The 24,257-nt window shown below is 37.8% G+C and overlaps 1 protein-coding gene across 1 annotated transcript in view; it reads left to right on the top strand.

Annotated features, from left to right (window-relative positions):
* Positions 1 to 24,257, top strand: part of LOC117345121 (endothelin-converting enzyme homolog) — a 143,531-nt gene that overhangs the window by 35,866 nt on the left and 83,408 nt on the right. Inside the window, exon 2 of the mRNA XM_033908080.1 lies at positions 22,050 to 22,293. Coding sequence (XP_033763971.1) covers positions 22,050 to 22,293 — 244 coding nt within the window. The remainder of the gene's footprint in view (positions 1 to 22,049; positions 22,294 to 24,257) is intronic.

Genomic DNA, 24,257 nt, shown 5'->3' with positions numbered 1-24,257 from the left:
TGAAGGATATTGTAGCAGGTTATAACTTTTAGACATTTTGATTTGTTACATAAAGTACCAGTTCCTCTGGTATAATGATTGACATGGAAGCCTAGCATAACAGGCCTTTCATTTAAAAATTAATTACCATTCAAGTTTTGAAAGCTCTTCTATGTGTTTACACATTTAAACACACATTCAATAATAAGTGATGCTAGGTACAGTTATAATTGAACACTTTGTATACTACTATAATAGAAATTGTCCATTAGCAGACATTCAATTTAAATCACGTCTGTAGATAGATTCAATGTTGATAGTCATGGATGAATGCAAGGCATTTTCTAACTATGTGTCAGGATGTTTTAACATTGTCTGTATATCATTATGATAAGAACAATGAGGAGTGTATGTAAGAATTCTTATTTGTTTCTTTAACAAGTCTGGAAGTTTTATAAGCTGTTTAACAAGTCTGGAAGTTTTATAAGCTGTTTTATGATTCCCAAAGTAGTCTAAGCTAATGTAATGTTAAAGTGAATCATCAGTGTTAGTTATAAGATGGCAGAGCTGTTACCAGAAGATCAGGAGTCGCTATGGAGACATGACTATGGTTCTACAACTGTAAGTCACATATACTTTCTGGTTTAACGTTAATTTGAGAAATGAATTTTTGAAGAATTTCATTGTTTAAAATCAATTCATATCTTCCTGGTACTACTAAGAGCAAACTGTTCAATGTTTTTGATATGTCATAATTATGACTAAATCAATTGTAATTATTCAGCTGTTTGAAGGCAGATGTGTTAAATGTGTCAATGACAGTCACAAGCTCTCAAGTGTTCCTGTAAGGTTGCTAAATTTAAAGTCATTTAATTTCCCAGTTCCCCAAATTCATAGCAAATTCTATTAAAAATTTCCTCTTTGATATATCCCATCTTTATTTCCACTATTGGACCACACCTCTGTTTCCACTATTGGACCACACCTCTGTTTCCACTATTGGACCGATCCTCTGTTTCCACTATTGGACCACACCTCTGTTTCACTTTGGAACTGGTGGTGGCTGTTATAGATTGGAACTGGTGACTGTTATAGATTGGAACTGGTGACTGTTATAGATTGGAACTGGTGGTGACTGTTATAGATTGGAACTGGTGACTGTTATAGATTGGAACTGGTGGTGACTGTTATAGATTGGAACTGGTGGAGGCTGTTATAGATTGGAACTGGTGGAGGCTGTTATAGATTGGAACTGGTGGCAGCTGTTATAGATTGGAACTGTTGGTGGCTGTTATATATTGGAACTGATGGTGGCTGTTATAGATTGGAACTGGTGGTGACTGTTATAGATTGGAACTGGTGGTGACTGTTATAGATTGGAACTGGTGGTGACTGTTATAGATAGGAACTGGCGGAGGCTGTTATAGATTGGAACTGGTGACTGGATTGGAACTGGTGGCAGCTGTTATAGATTGGAACTAGTGGTGACTGTTATATATTGGAACTGGTGGTGACTGTTATAGATTGGAACTGGTGGGGACTGTTATAGATTGAAACTGGTGCTGACTGTTATAGATTGGAACTGGTGGTGACTGTTATAGATCGGAACTGGTGGTGACTGTTAAAGATTGGAACTGGTGACTGTTATAGATTGGAACTGGTGGTGACTGTTCTAGATTGGAACTGGTGGTGGCTGTTATAGATCGGAACTGGTGGTGACTGTTATAGATTGGAACTGGTGGTGACTGTTATAGATCGGAACTGGTGGTGACTGTTCTAGATTGGAACTGGTGGTGACTGTTATAGATTGGAACTGGTGGTGACTGTTATAGATTGGAACTGGTGGAGGCTGTTATAGATTGGAACTGGTGGAGGCTGTTATTGATTGGAACTGGTGACTGTTATAGATTGGAACTGGTGGAGGCTGTTATAGATTGGAACTGGTGGAGGCTGTTATAGATTGGAACTGGTGGTGACTGTTATAGATTGGAACTGGTGGAGGCTGTTATAGATTGGAACTGGTGGAGGCTGTTATAGATTGGAACTGGTGGAGGCTGTTATAGATTGGAACTGGCGGAGGCTGTTATAGATTGGAACTGGTGGAGGCTGTTATAGATTGGAACTGGTGGAGGCTGTTATAGATTGGAACTGGTGGAGGCTGTTATGGATTGGAACTAGTGGTGACTGTTATAGATTGGAACTGGTGGAGGCTGTTATAGATTGGAACTGGTGGTGACTGTTATAGATTGGAACTGGTGACTGTTATAGATTGGAACTGGTGGTGACTGTTATAGATTGGAACTGGTGGAGGCTGTTATAGATTGGAACTGGTGGAGGCTGTTATAGATTCGAACTGGTGGCAGCTGTTGTAGATTGGAACTGTTGGCGGCTGTTATAGATTTAAACTAGGGTGGCTGTTTTAGATTGGAACTGGTGACTTGATTGGAACTGGTGGCAGCTGTCATAGATTGGAACTGGTGGAGGCTGTTATAGATTGGAACTGGTGGTGACTGTTATAGATTGGAACTGGTGACTGTTATAGATTGGAACTGGTGACTGTTATAGATTGGAACTGGTGGTGACTGTTATAGATTGGAACTGGTGGAGGCTGTTATAGATTGGAACTGGTGGTGACTGTTATAGATTGGAACTAGTGGTGACTATTATAGATTGGAACTGGTGGAGGCTGTTATAGATTGGAACTGGTGGTGACTGTTATAGATTGGAACTGGTGGAGGCTGTTTTAGATTGGAACTGGTGGTGACTGTTCTAGATTGGAACTGGTGGAGGCTGTTATAGATCGGAACTGGTGGTGACTGTTATAGATTTCAACTGATGGTAGCTGATGGTGGCTGTTATAGATTGGAACTGGTGGAGGCTGTTATAGATTGGAACTAGTGGTGACTGTTATAGATCGGAACTGGTGGCGGCTGTTATAGATTGGAACTGGTGGTGACTGTTATAGATTGGAACTGGTGGCGGCTGTAATAGATCGGAACTAGTGGTGACTGTTATAGATTGGAACTGGTGGTGACTGTTATAGATTGGAACTGGTGGAGGCTGTTATAGATTGGAACTGGTAGAGGCTGTTATAGATTGGAACTGGTGGAGGCTGTTATAGATTGGAACTGGTGGTGACTTATAGATTGGAACTGGTGGAGGCTGTTATAGATTGGAACTAGTGGTGACTGTTATAGATCGGAACTGATGGCGGCTGTTATAGATTTGAACTGGTGGTGACTGTTATAGATCGGAACTGGTGGAGGCTGTTATAGATTGGAACTGGTGGAGGCTGTTATAGATTGGAACTGGTAGAGGCTGTTATAGATTGGAACTGGTGGAGGCTGTTATAGATTGGAACTGGTGGTGACTTATAGATTGGAACTGGTGGTGACTGTTATAGATTGGAACTGGTGGTGACTGTTATAGATTGGAACTGGTGGTGACTGTTATAGATTGGAACTGGTGGTGACTTATAGATTGGAACTGGTGGTGACTGTTATAGATCGGAACTGGTGGTGACTGTTATAGATTGGAACTGGTGGAGGCTGTTATAGATTGGAACTAGTGGTGACTGTTATATATTGGAACTGGTGACTGGATTGGAACTGGTGGCAGCTGTTATAGATTGGAACTGATGGTAGCTGTTATAGATAGGAACTGGTGGAGGCTGTTATAGATCGGAACTGGTGGTGACTGTTATAGATTTCAACTGATGGTAGCTGTTGGTGGCTGTTATAGATCGGAACTAGTGGTGACTGTTATAGATTGGAACTGGTGGTGACTGTTATAGATTGGAACTGGTGGAGGCTGTTATAGATTGGAACTGGTGGTGACTGTTATAGATTTCAACTGATGGTAGCTGATGGTGGCTGTTATAGATTGGAACTGGTGGAGGCTGTTATAGATTGGAACTGGTGGTGACTGTTATAGATTGGAACTGGTGGAGGCTGTTATAGATTGGAACTGGTGGAGGCTGTTATAGATTGGAACTGGTGGTGACTTATAGATTGGAACTAGTGGAGGCTGTTATAGATTGGAACTAGTGGTGACTGTTATAGATCGGAACTGATGGCGGCTGTTATAGATTTGAACTGGTGGTGACTGTTATAGATCGGAACTGGTGGAGGCTGTTATAGATTGGAACTGGTGGAGGCTGTTATAGATTGGAACTGGTAGAGGCTGTTATAGATTGGAACTGGTGGAGGCTGTTATAGATTGGAACTGGTGGCAGCTGTTATAGATTGGAACTGGTGGTGACTGTTATAGATTGGAACTGGTGGTGACTGTTATAGATTGGAACTGGTGGTGACTTATAGATTGGAACTGGTGGTGACTGTTATAGATTAAAACTGGTGGAGGCTGTTATAGATTGGAACTGGTGGAGGCTGTTATAGATTGGAACTGGTGACTGTTATAGATTGGAACTGGTGGTGGCTGTTATAGATTGGAACTGGTGGTGACTGTTATAGATTGGAACTGGTGGTGACTGTTATAGATTGGAACTGGTGGTGACTTATAGATTGGAACTGGTGGTGACTGTTATAGATTAAAACTGGTGGAGGCTGTTATAGATTGGAACTGGTGGAGGCTGTTATAGATTGGAACTGGTGACTGTTATAGATTGGAACTGGTGGTGACTGTTATAGATCGGAACTGGTGGTGACTGTTATAGATTGGAACTGGTGGAGGCTGTTATAGATTGGAACTAGTGGTGACTGTTATATATTGGAACTGGTGACTGGATTGGAACTGGTGGCAGCTGTTATAGATTGGAACTGATGGTAGCTGTTATAGATAGGAACTGGTGGAGGCTGTTATAGATCGGAACTGGTGGTGACTGTTATAGATTTCAACTGATGGTAGCTGTTGGTGGCTGTTATAGATCGGAACTAGTGGTGACTGTTATAGATTGGAACTGGTGGTGACTGTTATAGATTGGAACTGGTGGAGGCTGTTATAGATTGGAACTGGTGGTGACTGTTATAGATTTCAACTGATGGTAGCTGATGGTGGCTGTTATAGATTGGAACTGGTGGAGGCTGTTATAGATTTGAACTGGTGGTGACTGTTATAGATTGAACTGGTGGAGGCTGTTATAGATTGGAACTGGTGGTGACTGTTATAGATTGGAACTGGTGGAGGCTGTTATAGATTGGAACTGGTAGAGGCTGTTATAGATTGGAACTGGTGGAGGCTGTTATAGATTGGAACTGGTGGTGACTGTTATAGATTGGAACTGGTGGAGGCTGTTATAGATTGGAACTGGTGGAGGCTGTTATAGATTGGAACTGGTGACTGTTATAGATAGGAACTGGTGGTGACTGTTATAGATTGGAACTGGTGGAGGCTGTTATAGATCGGAACTGGTGGAGGCTGTTATAGATTGGAACTGGTGGAGGCTGTTATAGATTGGAACTGGTGACTGTTATAGATAGGAACTGGTGGTGACTGTTATAGATTGGAACTGGTGGTGACTGTTATAGATTGGAACTGGTGGAGGCTGTTATAGATTGGAACTAGTGGAGGCTGTTATAGATTGGAACTGGTGGTGACTGTTATAGATAGGAACTGGTGGTGACTGTTATAGATTGGAACTGGTGGTGACTGTTATAGATTGGAACTGGTGGAGGCTGTTATAGATCGGAACTGGTGGTGACTGTTATAGATTGGAACTGGTGGAGGCTGTTATAGATCGGAACTGGTGGTGACTGTTATAGATTGGAACTGGTGGAGGCTGTTATAGATTGGAACTGGTGGCAGCTGTTATAGATTGGAACTGATGGTGACTGTTATAGATTGGAACTAGTGGTGACTGTTATAGATTGGAACTGGTGGTGACTGTTATAGATTGGAACTGGTGGTAGACTGTTATAGATTGAACTAGGTGGAGGCTGTTATAGATTGAACTGGTGGTGACTGTTATAGATAGGAATGGTGGTGACTGTTATAGATTGGAACTGGTGGTGACTGTTATAGATTGGAACTGGTGGAGGCTGTTATAGATCGGAACTGGTGGTGACTGTTATAGATTGGAACTGGTGGAGGCTGTTATAGATCGGAACTGGTGGTGACTGTTATAGATTGGAACTGGTGGCAGCTGTTATAGATTGGAACTGGTGACTGTTATAGATTGGAACTAGTGGTGACTGTTATAGATTGGAACTGGTGGTGACTGTTATAGATTTCAACTGATGGTAGCTGGTGGTGACTGTTATAGATTGGAACTGGTGGTGACTGTTATAGATTTCAACTGATGGTAGCTGATGGTGGCTGTTATAGATTGGAACTGGTGGAGGCTGTTATAGATTTGAACTGTTGGTGGCTGTTATAGATTGGAACTGGTGGAGGCTGTTATAGATTGGAACTGGTGGTGACTGTTATAGATTGGAACTGGTGGAGGCTGTTATAGATTGGAACTGGTGGCAGCTGTTATAGATTGGAACTGATGGTAGCTGTTATAGATTGGAACTGGTGGAGGCTGTTATAGATTGGAACTGGTGGTGACTGTTATAGATTGGAACTGGTGGTGACTGTTATAGATTGGAACTGGTGACTGTTATAGATTGGAACTGGTGGACTGTTATAGATTGGAACTGGTGGAGGCTGTTATAGATTGTGATACTGGTGGTGACTGTTTAGATTGGAACTGGTGGAGGCTGTTATAGATTGGAAACTGGTGGTGGCTGTTATAGATTTGAACTGTGGAGTGCTGTTATAGATTGGAACTGGTGGGACTGTTATAGATTGGAACTGGTGGAGGCGTTATAGATTGGAATGGTGAATGTTATAGTTGAACTGTGTTGACTGTTATAATTGGAACTGGTGGGAGCGTTAAGATTGGAACTGATTTGACTGTTATAGATCGAACTGGTGGACTGTAAGATTGAACTGTGTGCTGTTATAGATTTCAACTGATGGTAGCTGATGGTGGCTGTTATATATTGGAACTGGTGGAGGCTGTTATAGATTGGAACTGGTGGAGGCAGTTATTAGAGCCACTTGAATGGAAAATATTTTATCAAAGTTAAGGTGTCAATTCACCATATATATAATGTTGAGACTGATCAAGGGGAAAAAGGTAGCAATTAATCTTTGATTTGATGGTTGATGGTTCTTATCTCTGTATCTTAAGATGTCCATAGTTGTGCCCATTCAATTTTGCCAGTCACACCAGGAAATCACAATGATTGACAGGATTAGGATTTCGACAGTTTTTTATCACTGTTTCTTGAGAAGTGGTGGAAGGGTGTTTCTAGAACTTGATCTGTATGTTTCCCTTGGTACCAAGTTTGATGTGCCTATTAAGTTTTGAGACCGATTGAGAAAATAAAATGGCTGACAAGTGGCCATCATGGATTTTTGATGGTTGAAGTTTTGTTAATTATCATAATTAAGTATGATTCTCCTTGGTCCCTAGGTGTGCCCATCTAATTTTGAGTTTGATCTGGGAATCAAAATGGTTGATTGGTCTGCTATGATTTTGACAGTTGAAATTCAATTGTTGTCAATGTTTCTCAGAAAGATCTAGTAAAGAAGGGAAAATTAGAGAAAAGATCAGTGTTTGATAGGACCGATGAAGATACACTCTAGTGTGGGTGGATCACTAGTGGTATAAGGTGATACTGAATTTGTTTGTAAATTTTAATGTTTAACTTTATTACTCTTAAATTTTTCATTTAAAATATGTGGATGTAAATGATGTAAACTGAGTAATGTTATAAGACATATAATTGCCATGCAAAAATGTCAACATTTCGACAATCTGATTATATAAACCTTCAGTCATATAAATATACTTTGCTTGCTGCCAAACATTATGTAGTCATGCTTAGTATAAGCCTACGGTGGACAAAGCTCTCGCTACACACAGTGTAATGCTTTCTGTTAGCCATGATCAGTACATGGTAGGAAGTTATCTGTCTCTTGAAGTATTCCGGCTGCCATGAATGTCTTTTCATGTTGTGATCAAATTTATTCCACGGTTGAAAAAGGATTACATGATACTGTTGAATTTAAACCTCATGACAACTCAGTACCACAGCCATGGACAGAACCTCGGGGTCTGAAGGCAATGACAAAATCCAGGTATATACATAATCTTTCTACACAGAAATCAATTTCCTATATATGCACACAATATAGGATAGGATTGAGTGAAAGGCTGTATCAACTACATTATTTTACAACTACACTCTTTTGAAAAGTGCGGGTTAAGGTCTCCGGGTCAAAGGTCAAATTTGTATCTTTTCTCTGATGTACATTTTGCTATGACACTTTGAAGCAATGTTGGTCAGGGTTAAACAAGGATCAACTGAGGAAACATCATGGTCATCTGGTTAATTAGATGTCATGGTAAATTTTGTATCTTTTCACTGATGAATATTTTGTGAAGAAATTTTGAAGCAAAATTAGTTGGAATTTGGAAGCTCACCTCAGATCTTCACTTGATGTTATGTGACTGATGCTCTAACCAACAGATGTAAGGTCAAGCTCACCTCAGATCTTCACGTGAGGTTATGTGACTGACGCTCTAACCATACTAGATCACATGATGGTGTTATCATTTACAGATCCAAGGTTTAATGGTACATACTAGATCACATGATGGTGTTATCAGTTCAGATTCAGGGTTTAATGGTACATACTAGATCACATGATGGTGTTATCAGTTCAGATTCAGGGTTTAATGGTACATACTAGATCACATGATGGTGTTATCAGTTACAGATTCAGGGTTTAATGGTACATACTAGATCACATGATGGTGTTATCAGTTATAGATTCAGGGTTTAATGGTACATACTAGATCACATGATGGTGTTATCAGTTACAGATTCAGGGTTTAATGGTACATACTAGATCACATGATGGTGTTATCAGTTCAGATTCAGGGTTTAATGGTACATACTAGATCACATGATGGTGTTATCAGTTCAGATTCAGGGTTTAATGGTACATACTAGATCACATGATGGTGTTATCAGTTACAGATTCAGGGTTTAATGGTACATACTAGATCACATGATGGTGTTATCAGTTACAGATCCAAGGTTTAATGGTACATACTAGATCACATGATGGTGTTATCAGTTACAGATCCAAGGTTTAATGGTACATACTAGATCACATGATGGTGTTATCAGTTCAGATTCAGGGTTTAATGGTACATACTAGATCACATGGTGGTGTTATCAGTTACAGATCCAAGGTTTGATGGTACATACTAGATCACACGATGGTGTTATGTATCAGTTACAGATTCAGGGTTTAATGGTACATACTAGATCTCATGATGGTGTTATCAGTTACAGATCCAAGGTTTAATGGTACATACAAGATCACATGATGGTGTTATCAGTTACAGATTCAGGGTTAAATGGTACATACTAGATCACATGGTGGTGTTATCAGTTACAGATCCAAGGTTTAATGGTACATACTAGATCACATGATGGTGTTATCAGTTACAGATTCAGGGTTTAATGGTACATACTAGATCACATGATGGTGTTATCAGTTACAGATCCAAGGTTTAATGGTACATACTAGATCACATGATGGTGTTATCAGTTACAGATTCAGGGTTTAATGGTACATACTAGATCACATGATGGTGTTATCAGTTCAGATTCAGGGTTTAATGGTACATACTAGATCACATGATGGTGTTATCAGTTATAGATTCAGGGTTTAATGGTACATACTAGATCACATGATGGTGTTATCAGGTTCAGATTCAGGGTTTAATGGTACATACTTGATCACATGATGGTGTTATCAGTTCAGATTCAGGGTTTAATGGTACATACTAGATCACATGATGGTGTTATCAGTTACAGATTCAGGGTTTAATGGTACATACTTGATCACATGATGGTATTATCAGTTAAAGATCCAAGGTTTAATGGTACATACTAGATCACATGATGGTGTTATCAGTTACAGATTCAGGGTTTAATGGTACATACTAGATCACATGATGGTGTTATCAGTTACAGATTCAGGGTTTAATGGTACATGCTAGATCACATGATGGTGTTATCAGTTACAGATCCAAGGTTTAATGGTACATACTAGATCACATGATGGTGTTATAAGTTACAGATTCAGGGTTTAATGGTACATACTAGATCACATGATGGTGTTATCAGTTCAGATTCAGGGTTTAATGGTACATACTAGATCACATGATGGTGTTATCAGTTACAGATCCAAGGTTTAATGGTACATACTAGATCACATGATGGTGTTATGTATCAGTTACAGATTCAGGGTTTAATGGTACATACTAGATCACATGATGGTGTTATCAGTTACAGATCCAAGGTTTAATGGTACATACTAGATCACATGATGGTGTTATCAGTTACAGATCCAAGGTTTAATGGTACATACTAGATCACATGATGGTGTTATCAGTTACAGATTCAGGGTTTAATGGTACATACTAGATCACATGATGGTGTTATCAGTTACAGATCCAAGGTTTAATGGTACATACTAGATCACACGATGGTGTTATGTATCAGTTACAGATTCAGGGTTTAATGGTACATACTAGATCTCATGATGGTGTTATCAGTTACAGATCCAAGGTTTAATGGTACATACAAGATCACATGATGGTGTTATCAGTTACAGATTCAGGGTTAAATGGTACATACTAGATCACATGATGGTGTTATCAGTTACAGATTCAGGGTTTAATGGTACATACTAGATCACATGATGGTGTTATCAGTTATAGATTCAGGGTTTAATGGTACATACTAGATCACATGATGGTGTTATCAGTTACAGATTCAGGGTTTAATGGTACATACTAGATCACATGATGGTGTTATCAGTTACAGATCCAAGGTTTAATGGTACATACTAGATCACACGATGGTGTTATGTATCAGTTACAGATTCAGGGTTTAATGGTACATACTAGATCTCATGATGGTGTTATCAGTTACAGATCCAAGGTTTAATGGTACATACAAGATCACATGATGGTGTTATCAGTTACAGATTCAGGGTTAAATGGTACATACTAGATCACATGATGGTGTTATCAGTTACAGATTCAGGGTTTAATGGTACATACTAGATCACATGATGGTGTTATCAGTTACAGATCCAAGGTTTAATGGTACATACTAGATCACATGATGGTGTTATCAGTTAAAGATCCAAGGTTTAATGGTACATACTAGATCACATGATGGTGTTATCAGTTACAGATCCAAGGTTCAATGGTACATACTAGATCACATGATGGTGTTATCAGTTATAGATTCAGGGTTTAATGGTACATACTAGATCACATGATGGTGTTATCAGTTACAGATTCAGGGTTTAATGGTACATACTAGATCACATGATGGTGTTATCAGTTACAGATCCAAGGTTTAATGGTACATACTAGATCACATGATGGTGTTATCAGGTACAGATTCAGGGTTTAATGGTACATACTAGATCACATGATTGTGTTATCAGTTATAGATTCAGGGTTTAATGGTACATACTAGATCACATGATGGTGTTATCAGTTACAGATTCAGGGTTTAATGGTACATACTAGATCACATGATGGTGTTATCAGTTACAGATCCAAGGTTTAATGGTACATACTAGATCACATGATGGTGTTATGTATCAGTTATAGATTCAGGGTTTAATGGTACATACTAGATCACATGATGGTGTTATCAGTTACAGATTCAGGGTTTAATGGTACATACTAGATCACATGATGGTGTTATCAGTTACAGATCCAAGGTTTAATGGTACATACTAGATCACATGATGGTGTTATCAGTTACAGATTCAGGGTTTAATTGTACATACTAGATCACATGATGGTGTTATCAGTTACAGATTCAGGGTTTAATGGTACATACTAGATCACATGATGGTGTTATCAGTTACAGATCCAAGGTTTAATGGTACATACTAGATCACATGATGGTGTTATGTATCAGTTACAGATTCAGGGTTTAATGGTACATACTAGATCACATGATGGTGTTATCAGTTACAGATCCAAGGTTTAATGGTACATACTAGATCACATGATGGTGTTATCAGTTACAGATCCAAGGTTTAATGGTACATACTAGATCACATGATGGTGTTATCAGTTACAGATTCAGGGTTTAATGGTACATACTAGATCACATGATGGTGTTATCAGTTACAGATCCAAGGTTTAATGGTACATACTATATCACACGATGGTGTTATGTATCAGTTACAGATTCAGGGTTTAATGGTACATACTAGATCTCATGATGGTGTTATCAGTTACAGATCCAAGGTTTAATGGTACATACAAGATCACATGATGGTGTTATCAGTTACAGATTCAGGGTTAAATGGTACATACTAGATCACATGATGGTGTTATCAGTTACAGATTCAGGGTTTAATGGTACATACTAGATCACATGATGGTGTTATCAGTTATAGATTCAGGGTTTAATGGTACATACTAGATCACATGATGGTGTTATCAGTTACAGATTCAGGGTTTAATGGTACATACTAGATCACATGATGGTGTTATCAGTTACAGATCCAAGGTTTAATGGTACATACTAGATCACACGATGGTGTTATGTATCAGTTACAGATTCAGGGTTTAATGGTACATACTAGATCTCATGATGGTGTTATCAGTTACAGATCCAAGGTTTAATGGTACATACAAGATCACATGATGGTGTTATCAGTTACAGATTCAGGGTTAAATGGTACATACTAGATCACATGATGGTGTTATCAGTTACAGATTCAGGGTTTAATGGTACATACTAGATCACATGATGGTGTTATCAGTTACAGATCCAAGGTTTAATGGTACATACTAGATCACATGATGGTGTTATCAGTTAAAGATCCAAGGTTTAATGGTACATACTAGATCACATGATGGTGTTATCAGTTACAGATCCAAGGTTCAATGGTACATACTAGATCACATGATGGTGTTATCAGTTATAGATTCAGGGTTTAATGGTACATACTAGATCACATGATGGTGTTATCAGTTACAGATTCAGGGTTTAATGGTACATACTAGATCACATGATGGTGTTATCAGTTACAGATCCAAGGTTTAATGGTACATACTAGATCACATGATGGTGTTATCAGGTACAGATTCAGGGTTTAATGGTACATACTAGATCACATGATTGTGTTATCAGTTATAGATTCAGGGTTTAATGGTACATACTAGATCACATGATGGTGTTATCAGTTACAGATTCAGGGTTTAATGGTACATACTAGATCACATGATGGTGTTATCAGTTACAGATCCAAGGTTTAATGGTACATACTAGATCACATGATGGTGTTATGTATCAGTTATAGATTCAGGGTTTAATGGTACATACTAGATCACATGATGGTGTTATCAGTTACAGATTCAGGGTTTAATGGTACATACTAGATCACATGATGGTGTTATCAGTTACAGATCCAAGGTTTAATGGTACATACTAGATCACATGATGGTGTTATCAGTTACAGATTCAGGGTTTAATTGTACATACTAGATCACATGATGGTGTTATCAGTTACAGATTCAGGGTTTAATGGTACATACTAGATCACATGATGGTGTTATCAGTTACAGATCCAAGGTTTATTGGTACACAATAGATAAATTATTGTCAATTGCAGCTTTATTGTTGCATGACCATAGGGACATAGATACTAATTAAAGGGACAGGTATTTGCCATAATTGAATGCTTGTTATGCTTCCTGAAAACATTTGGATGAGCTTTGTTTGTCTGTTTTTACATCCTTAATTCTTTCTGTCCATCTTTTTCATATCAAGAGCATAACTTTACACAGTTCATGAAACTTGGCGTGTACGTCAGTTACACTAAGGCAACGGGCAGTGTGGTTTCAATGCCCACAACTAAGCCATTATTTACAATTATTGCTCTTTGTTGAAATTTTGTGTCTCTCATTATCCCCCGCAACGAAGTTAGGGGGGGTATACTGGAATCAGGTTGTCTGTCCGTCCGTCCGTCCGATGTGCATCTCACTTTCTTTTGCTCAAAATTATGGTTGCTATGGCAACTGGTCACTATATTACTGGGTTATCTTAGTTAGCCTCTAATTAAGAGTTCCAATTCACCATTGACTTGTGCAGATTGCGGGGGTATTAGTCAGCCATCCTGGCTACAGTTCTAGTTTAAATCAGGATAATAAAACTTTGTGTATTGCATTGGTTGTATTATGAAGACAATGTACAGTGTACCAATTTCAGGGCCCAGAACTTCACTCCAAATACAGACTGTTGATAGTTAAATTTAGATGAAGTTTGTAATAGTTCAAAGCAATGTACGGTGTACCAATGTCAGGGCCCACAACCCCCTAATTACTGAGTTGTTGCCCAGTGTTTCCTTGTCCATAACTGTTGAGTTGATGCTGATAGAAAAAGCCCTTACTTTTATAGCTCAAGTATGGAAACTTTCATCATCCACACTCTCCATTTTAACATCAAACCTACTTTTGAGTACAGCTTGTTAGAGTTATTCCCCCCTGTAAGCACCTTTACATATTTATAATACAAATACTAATTTATGAACCCCATATTTGAATTAGATAAAATGACCTAGTTTATAACTGGTATATAATTAGATAAAATGAACTAGTTTATAACTGGTATATAATTAGATAAAATGACCTAGTTTATAACTGGTATATAATCAGAATCTACAGAATTCAGAGTGCTTATCCAAAACTTGTTTTTGTGAAACAGTAAAAATGATATAGCATTTTAGTATTTATCTATAACGTGCCATGCTTGTTTTTGTTCAAATAGCTAAAATAGTGTTATATTGATAATTTTCATGATAAGAAAAGGGTATTTATATTCATATAAAACCATGTAAGCTGTCTAATTTGAGCTTTTTCACCTTTTTTGAACTTACGTCATGGTGCGATGTCTGTCGTTCATCTGTCATCGGGCATTAACTTTTCGATTTAAACAATTTTTTCTCAATAACCAAGAGGCCCAGAGACCTAATAATTAATGGGCCTGTAGCATGCTGGTGTGAAGGACTACTAAGTTTAATCAAATAATTGACCTTGACCTACATTCAAGGTCACGGGTCAAATAGGCTAAGATCTTTATCGACTTTTTCTCAATAACTAAAAGACCTCGATCAGGCCCTGATATTGGGTATGTAGGATGCTGGAGTAAAGGGATACCAAGTTTGTTCAAATGAATGACCTTGATCTACATTCAAGGAGAGAAGGGTCAAATAGGCTAACTTCTTTAAGCGACTTGATATTGGGTTTGTAGGATGTATGGATAAAGGGCTACTAAGTTTGATCAAATAAATGACCTTGACCTATATTAAAGGTCACAGGGTCAAATTAAACAGGTTAAAATCTTTATATGACTTCTTATCAAAAACTGAGAAGGAGTCAATTTGGCTAATTAAGTTGTAAATATACATGACTTCTCTTAAAATAAGGAATAGATGTCACTCATATCTGTCTGGTACATGTAGCATTGTTATGGGGTTGGGATTCAAAATTGTACAAATGGTGGGGCGGACTCCCAGGGGCCTGAGGGGTGGGGTCAAAAGGGGTGAATTTGGCTTAATTTTTTATAAACAACTTCTTCTCTGAAACTAAGCAATGGATATCAGTCGTATTTGATTGGTTATCACCTCTATGGGGTATATGGATTCATAATTATACAAATGATGAGGCCTGAGGGGAGGGTCAAAAAGAGGTCAATTTGGCAATATTGGTAAATGACTTCCCTGTAACTATAAAGCAATGTATGACATTTTTTCTCAGTGCTAACATCCCTAGGTGGCTGGGATTCTAATTCATACAAATGATGGGGCTTACCTCAGGGGCCTGAGAGGCAGGACCAAAAGGGATAAATTTGCCTATATTGCTTTAAACACTTAATTCCCTGGATGTCAGTGATGCATATCACTCATATTTAATCATATATTTCCCTAGGGGGTGGGGATTGAAATAGCTACAAATAGTCCAGCTGACCCCTAGGGGGCTGAGAGGTGGGGCTGAAAGGGAGCAATTTAGCTATATTGCTATATAAACGTCTTTTTGTATTTTTGAAACATTGAGATTCTCACACCATAAAGCAATGTTGGGCATCAGCAGATAAAAAATTCTGATGTTAATATAGGCCCTAGGGTTTTCCCCACCCATGAAGATTTATGATGTTAATATAGGCCCTAGGGTTTTCTCCACCCATGAAGATTTATGATGTTAATATAGGCCCTAGGGTTTTCCCCACCCATGAAGATTGATGATGTTAATATAGGCCCTAGGGTTTTCCCCACCCATGAAGATTGATGATGTTAATATAGGCCCTAGGGTTTTCCCCACCCATGAAGAATTATGATGTTAATATAGGCCCTAGGGTTTTCCCCACCCATGAAGATTTATGATGTTAATATAGGCCCTAGGGTTTTCTCCACCCATGAAGAATTATGATGTTAATATAGGCCCTAGGGTTTTCCCCACCCATGAAGATTGATGATGTTAATATAGGCCCTAGGGTTTTCTCCACCCATGAAGATTTATGATGTTAATATAGGCCCTAGGGTTTTCCCCACCCATGAAGATTGATGATGTTAATATAGGCCCTAGGGTTTTCCCCACCCATGAAGATTGATGATTAATTCTTTTGTGGTATCTTTAAAACATTGAGATCCTTTTTTTCTATAATTAGCTGACCCAATAACCATATTTGCATTATATTTACATTCTGTGTTGCATTTGCCTATATGTCGTTAGTAAACCAAATTGTATTCATGAGACTGTATACTACAGTTTACAGTGATTCGGTCAGTGTAGGAATACAGCTTCAGCCACAGGTGTTGTAGGTTAAAACAATAGCCCCAAGTTACATTCGGCCTAGAGAGCTTTCGAATGCTAGCATTTATCTACATAAACCACCACAAAAAAGCAACGTAAGTTATGAGAGTAAAATTTAATAATAAAACAATGAAGTCAACACAAAATTATTATTAGCGCTATTCGTGATCTGTATGAAGTAATTAAATTGTCAATGTCATCACACACACAGGGGCTCGTTGCCGAATTTTCCGAAATGCTAGACATGTCAACATTAACAGTCCAGCATTTATAAAAAAAAAAATCTTGCGAAAAATCGGCAGTATCGACATGGTTTCCGGTTGTGTATGCATACTGATTTATAGTTTTGTGGTTATTCACTGATGTCAAAGGCCTACCTTACTCCAAAATCGAGCCCCTGTGACGTAACGGGTTAATTAGACTGGAATCAGTTTCGAAAGAAATATCATTGGAATCGTTTTCACCTACTGTCAAGACGACTTTCATTTAGAATTGAAGAGCTGGTATCCCTATGAAAATAAGTTAAATCCAGTCGATAAAAACATAAATGTTTCCGAGAAATCGAGTCTGTCCTGTGCAATACCCGATCAACGCCACGCCGCATCACTTCTAAATGTTAACCGTATATCATTGCACCGAAAAACGGCTTTATTTTTAAACAATCAGAAATTACGCAATTGTGAATAATTTGACGATATCTACAAACGTACATGAAATATAATATAAAGCCAAATTTATGCAAAAACCATTTAATGTGATTGCTATTAATAACGACATGAGGGACTATATTATTCCTTCTGGAAATTTCGGCTGTTCCGGTATTTGAACTTGATGACGTCAGTGATAGGGGAAGCGGCAAATTTAAACGCGTCTTAAGCTACAGTAAATAAAATAAAATTATGAATGTAAATATAAGCATTGAACTGTTACCAAATGGTAGTATACAGTTGATATGAATACAATTTGGGTGACAGATAAATATTTCATGACATTCTATTTATCTGTCACCCAAATTGTATTCATATCAACTGTATACTACCATTTGGTAACAGTTCAATGCTTAAATATTGCTGGGAACAAAGTGATAAACACAATCCTGATGTAAAAATACGCCCAGGGGTCTTCCCCACCCCAATTAGGGACTTAGTTTCTTTATACACAATAATAAAAAATCCCTGGGTCTTTCCACGCCCCAAGGGAGGCTGGACTTCGTTTCTGAGTTTTATCTTTGAAGCAGTTAAGATCTCTTCTCCATAACCATAAAGTATTGTTTGACATAACAAAAAAGCTATTGACTAATTGAACATGAATATATTTTGACATTGGCTCAAATCCAACAAGGTGAGCGATAAAGGCCCCTTGGGCCTCTTGTTCATTGCACACCAAGAAGGCATGTAGGTGAAGCAGACATTAAGGTATGTGTGTGGCTAACCTGTGTAGACTTATTCCAGGTATTTCTGACACAGATAGCCCGTTTACCTGTGCACAAGCATTGCTACTCAGACCAAACTTTGTCGGCTAGTTTATAAACTTTGCGATCGATTTCTCAAATTTTCATATATAATTTGTTTGCCAAATACTGATCAACACCAGTCATTTATTGATATCAATTAATTGGCATAAATATAATAATTATATTCTATTTTAGCATTTGTTTTTATTATATTTGATTATATTGAATATTTTTGTGATACAGCAATATATCAAAGTTTATGCTTGAGTACTATGAGGAGTACAAGTGTCATGATCCACCTTAGCATATTTCTACAGGTATATAAATTATTTTACCATACAAGCACAAAATTCACAGACAGGAAAAGTCTCTAATTACTTTAAGTTAGTAAGTTGTTTTGGAGAGCATCCTCATGTTTCAATGGTTGAAGTATGAATAAGTGTCATTCTTATTTTTAGAGCTCAAGAGTTAAGGATATAAAGAAATAACACACCAAGCTTTTTTGTTTTTGACTATTCAACTCATATATCAGGGTTTACATATATGTATACTGGTCACTAGTCCTGTGTATACTAGTTGTGTCATGGTCTAGTAGCTTGTTCCCCTGTAAAATTGGTTGTCTTGTGTATATATGTATATCTCCAATAAATATTCTTGAGATGGGTACATAACAGTGTGGGTATATTTACACTAATTTACAAGGATAGCTTGGTGGATGGTACAAGGACTGTTGATGGCTGTCATTGTTTGGTTCTCTTGATAAACACATAAACCAGTGTATGGTACAGAGTTGCATGTCCCTTAGGAATAACTGGTGTACGTGACTGAGGTATACAAATTGCTGTCAAACTTCACAATGGATCCAGCTGAATATAATGCGCAGGTGAGAGACATTGAGTATCAGTGAGATTTGGAAACATGCAGTCTGACAACCTGATTATTTTTATATGAATTATATTGATCAAACAATCTTGGTGTCTAGTTAGTCTTCCTGCGGCTGTCGTCCGTCATCTTTACACTACTAGTCATGTACCACAGAGGAGATTTCAACCAAATTTAGTGTTGAGTTTTCTTGGGTGAAGGAAAACCAGTTAAGTGTAGTACTAATTGGGACTAGGCCCCAAGGGGCCTGAGAGACAGGCCATTGGCAGGGATAATATGTACCGAATTGGGTCTGGGCACCCAGGAGAATGAGAAGCGGGATCAAATAAGGGAACTATAGCAAATTCTTCAAAATTCTTCTGTAGAAATGTAGAGTATATAATTTCCTCATATTATAACTGCCATATCCAGGTGAACAATACAGGCCATCTGGGCCTCTTGTTGTGTGTAAACTGAGACCTTTACAATCAGAAAATGAAAGTAGCCAACACCGTGTCAGGTGGCCATTTTGAATTATGACTGTCACAGTTAATAATTATTTATAAGATTGTTATAATTCTCAGGAAGTTAAGAAAGTAATTACTGAATGGAAATTTCTCAGGAATTAACATCATATGCTAAATGGAAATTTCTCAAATTCATCTATCAGATAGGTTGCCCTTATTTCCTGAAAAAACAAAATGACTGATAGGTGACCATTTTGAATGTTGACTTTTCAAGATTAAGATTGCAATTCTTCAGAAAGTTATTCTATTTCATATGTTATAATTATTATTATATTATTTATTTAGGAAGCATGTCCACACATCCCTGGTATTCAGTTTACTGCTATCACATTTCATAATTATAACATATTACCTATTCATATCACAATAAGCATAAGGAATATCACAGTATCACAAACACTTTTAGCAGCAAGCAATATCATATTCAATAAGATCTTGAATGAGTTTGACAATTGGGTTAAATGAACTGTAACTTACAGAGTAATGGCCCTTTTCAGCTTTATACGGTCGTCTGACATAAAGTGTCAGGATGACCTATACAGGTGGAATCGATCACTATATAAGGACAGAACATAGATTTATGTCATCAGCGTGTTATCCATAATGCATTGCAATGGAATGTATTGGAAAATCACAATTTTGACTATCATATTTGTTGGATTTCTATTGGAATTCATTCTAACTTTGTTAACATTGTCAACATGGGATGACAGTTTTATGGTATGCACATATTGGCCCTGACTGACCTACTGGGCTGATGGGCGTGGCCAAAAATGGTCAATTAAATACTTCAAAACTCAGGTGACCGTTAAGGCCCATGGGCCTCTTGTTTCATTTTTACATCGGAATCCTGATTTTAAAATTAGTAATATATTACTAAAAATCATACCACCAAATACAATCAGATAATGAATAGCTAGGTGTCACCAGATCCAATTTCAGGGTAAATCACACCCCATATGAGGTCTTCTACCAGTAAGCATATGCATGTGGAGGCTGGATCGAATCCCACATTCACTGGGGGACTGTATATTTGCTGAATTGTCTTGATTATCAAATTCCATAATCTTATCCAAGGAGACAACAATAATGTAGCTACAATGGGATGGACTTATTACATTCAGGGTGTCGCGATGCCCTCACGGTCTGCAGCGTACAGAAATACCAGGAAACAGAATACTCAACAAATAAGAATAAAATGAACATCATTTAATTCATCAACAAATAAAGTTTACATATTTTCACAATTACTGCCTTGATGAACTGGGGAAAAATCCAACAGTTATAACAATAGGTTGCCGGTAGTAAGACAATCAAATCCAAAAATAATACAGGCTGTTTACATAAATACTGTAGTTACAGCATACATTAAGGTCTGTATCCATTTCACCGGTCTTCAAAAATTCAAGTTCAATTATATAAACGTTTCTGTTCACACCATGCATACAGCTTACTGTGACTATAGAGTACCATAATTTAAAGTTCCAGCTCAAAAAAAGAGTTGCGTTTCATTAATAAATTGTATTTGCTGTATACATGTGCAATAACTATCTAAAACCATAATTGTGTACAAATAAAGTTCTCTCTTCAGCTTCCTGAAGATGATAAGGTAAGCATATAAAGTTCAATGCCATATGCATATGTCCTGGTGAAGAACTTAGGCCACAAAGTTACATTTATCATACAGCGAGCACTTAAAATGACTCAAAACTTAAAAGTTCCAAGATAGCAGATCAACATCACAGCCTAGATTTCCAAGTCCCTGACTTTACTGGGTTAACACAGTCACCTTAAAGCACTGACATAAATAGTGTTGCACAGGAGGTACGACGACAACATATGCTGCAAACAGGCGGTTGTGTGAAGTTCCCTGTTCCTAACTGTGATGAGTACTGATGAACTCCTGATCAGCCTGACAAAGGTCAAGGTCATCCCTCATGTGATGCTTGTAAAATCCACCCCATCCCTACCATAGTGTCCGTCGCTCAGCTGTACATCATCTATGTCCTGGTCAGGTGTCCCACTGGAGTCCTTAGGCCCATGACCAAGAGTGCCTATCAAACCAGACAATCACTCTGTAACTATAATTGTCTTGCAGTTTCCAATGTTACAAACACTCACAACTTGCTTTCATTATCGTGACGTAAGTCAGTTTCCGGTTTACATTTATCGACTTACCTGTACATTTTTTCATAGCATTTATATCATTTCATAGTTATATACTTATAACTTGGAACCAATCTGACATTTGATAAGAGTGATCAACACATGATAATTATATAACACTACCGATATCAAAGTCTTTGATGGTTGGAGCTAATTGTGATGCTTTCAATTTATAAATGAACAGATGAGCACCCAAGGGTACAAAAGGACCAATTTTGAAGAAGATGACATTTCAAACAGTAGCAACCCTCCAGCCATCGACTTCAATGCAGGCGTGGTCTTCAAGGGAGGACTGTCGTTATGGCAAAAGAAGTCCATCATGGAAAGAGTTCTTCTTATTCTCACCATCATTTTGTTGATCACAATCATCATTCTGGCCATTGTATTGGCATCAAAGCAGGCACACATCACCTACCTACAGAATTCAGGTGAGTATTTCAGACTTAACCGACACATCACCTACCTACAGAATTCAGGTGAGTATTTCAGACTTAACCGACACATCACCTACCTACAGAATTCAGGTGAGTATTTCAGACTTAACCGACACATCACCTACCTACAGAACTCAGGTGAGTATTTCAGACTAACAGACACATCACCTACCTACAGAACTCAGGTGAGTATTTCAGACTTACGAACACATAACCTGACTACAGAACTCAGGTGAGTATTTCAGACCAAACGAACAAATCACCTACCTACAGAACTCAGGTGAGTATTTCAGACTAACAGACACATCACCTACCTACAGGACTCAGGTGAGTATTTCAGACTAACAGACACATCACCTTCCTACAGAATTCAGGTGAGTATTTCAGACTAACAGACACATCATCTACCTACAGAATTCAGGTGAGTATTTCAGACTTAACCGACACATCACCTACCTACAGAACTCAGGTGAGTATTTCAGACTTAACCGACACATCACCTACCTACAGAACTCAGGTGAGTATTTCAGACTTAACCGACACATCACCTACCTACAGAACTCAGGTGAGTATTTCAGACTTACAGACACATCACCTACCTACAGAACTCAGGTGAGTATTTCAGACCAAACGAACACATAACCTGGCTACAGAATTCAGGTGAGTATTTCAGACCAAACGAACAAATCACCTTCCTACAGAATTCAGGTGAGTATTTCAGACTTAACCAACACATCACCTACCTACAGAATTCAGGTGAGTATTTCAGACCAAACGAACAAATCACCTTCCTACAGAATTCAGGTGAGTATTTCAGACTAACAGACACATCATCTTCCTACAGAACTCAGGTGAGTATCTGAACACATCACCTACCTTTTTAGGTTTAAAATTCTTAAATTTTGAGAAATTGACTGTAAAATCTTCAATGTTTCTCTGATTAAAATAGAAATTAGTTAATAGCCAAACATGAGTGGGTTCTACTATATATTAGGTGTATTTTCTTCTTATTTTTCAGAAAGAGTGGTTTTGGGGGTAAAATGACACATTCAGGTGAATCAATATTTGCACATATTATATACTGGGTGTTCTCATACTATCAAGTGGAAGTTTTCTCATTGTCTTCAACAGGTCATACATGTAATTCTTATTCCTGTCACTGGTGTAATCATTATTAGATGTATATTTATTATATAGTTAATCTATTCAATATACTCTCCATTACTTTGTGTATATAGTAATTAACTCTCCATTACTTTGTGAGTGGCAGTATGATTAAAGCTGACCTGTATATAGTAATTAACTCTCCATTACTGTGTGAGTGGCAGTATGATTAAAGCTGACCTGTATATAGTAATTAACTCTCTATTACGTTGTGAGTGGCAGTATGATTAAAGCTGACCTGTATATATAGTAATTAACTCTCCATTACTTTGTGAGTGGCAGTATGATTAAAGCTGACCTACATATATATTAATTAATTACTCTCCATTACTTTGTGAGTGGCAGTATGATTAAAGCTGACCTATATATAGTAATTAACTCTCCATTACTTTGTGAGTGGCAGTATGATTAAAGCTGACCTATATATATATTAATTAACTCTCTATTACTTTGTGAGTGGCAGTATGATTAAAGCCGCCCTGTATATAGTAATTAACTCTCCATTACTTTGTGAGTGGCAGTATGATTAAAGCCGCCCTGTATATAGTAATTAACTCTCCATTACTTTGTGAGTGGCAGTATGATTAAAGCTGACCTATATATATATTAATTAATTACTCTCCATTACTGTGTGAGTGGCAGTATGATTAAAGCTGACCTATATATAGTAATTAACTCTCCATTACTGTGTGAGTGGCAGTATGATTAAAGCTGACCTGTATATAGTAATTAACTCTGCATTACTTTGTGAGTGGCAGTATGATTAAAGCTGACCTGTATATAGTAATTAACTC

The sequence above is a fragment of the Pecten maximus genome, chromosome 16, assembly GCF_902652985.1.
Source record: "Pecten maximus chromosome 16, xPecMax1.1, whole genome shotgun sequence".
Lineage (NCBI taxonomy): Eukaryota > Metazoa > Mollusca > Bivalvia > Pectinida > Pectinidae > Pecten > Pecten maximus.
This window is presented reverse-complemented; position numbering and strand designations above follow the sequence as displayed.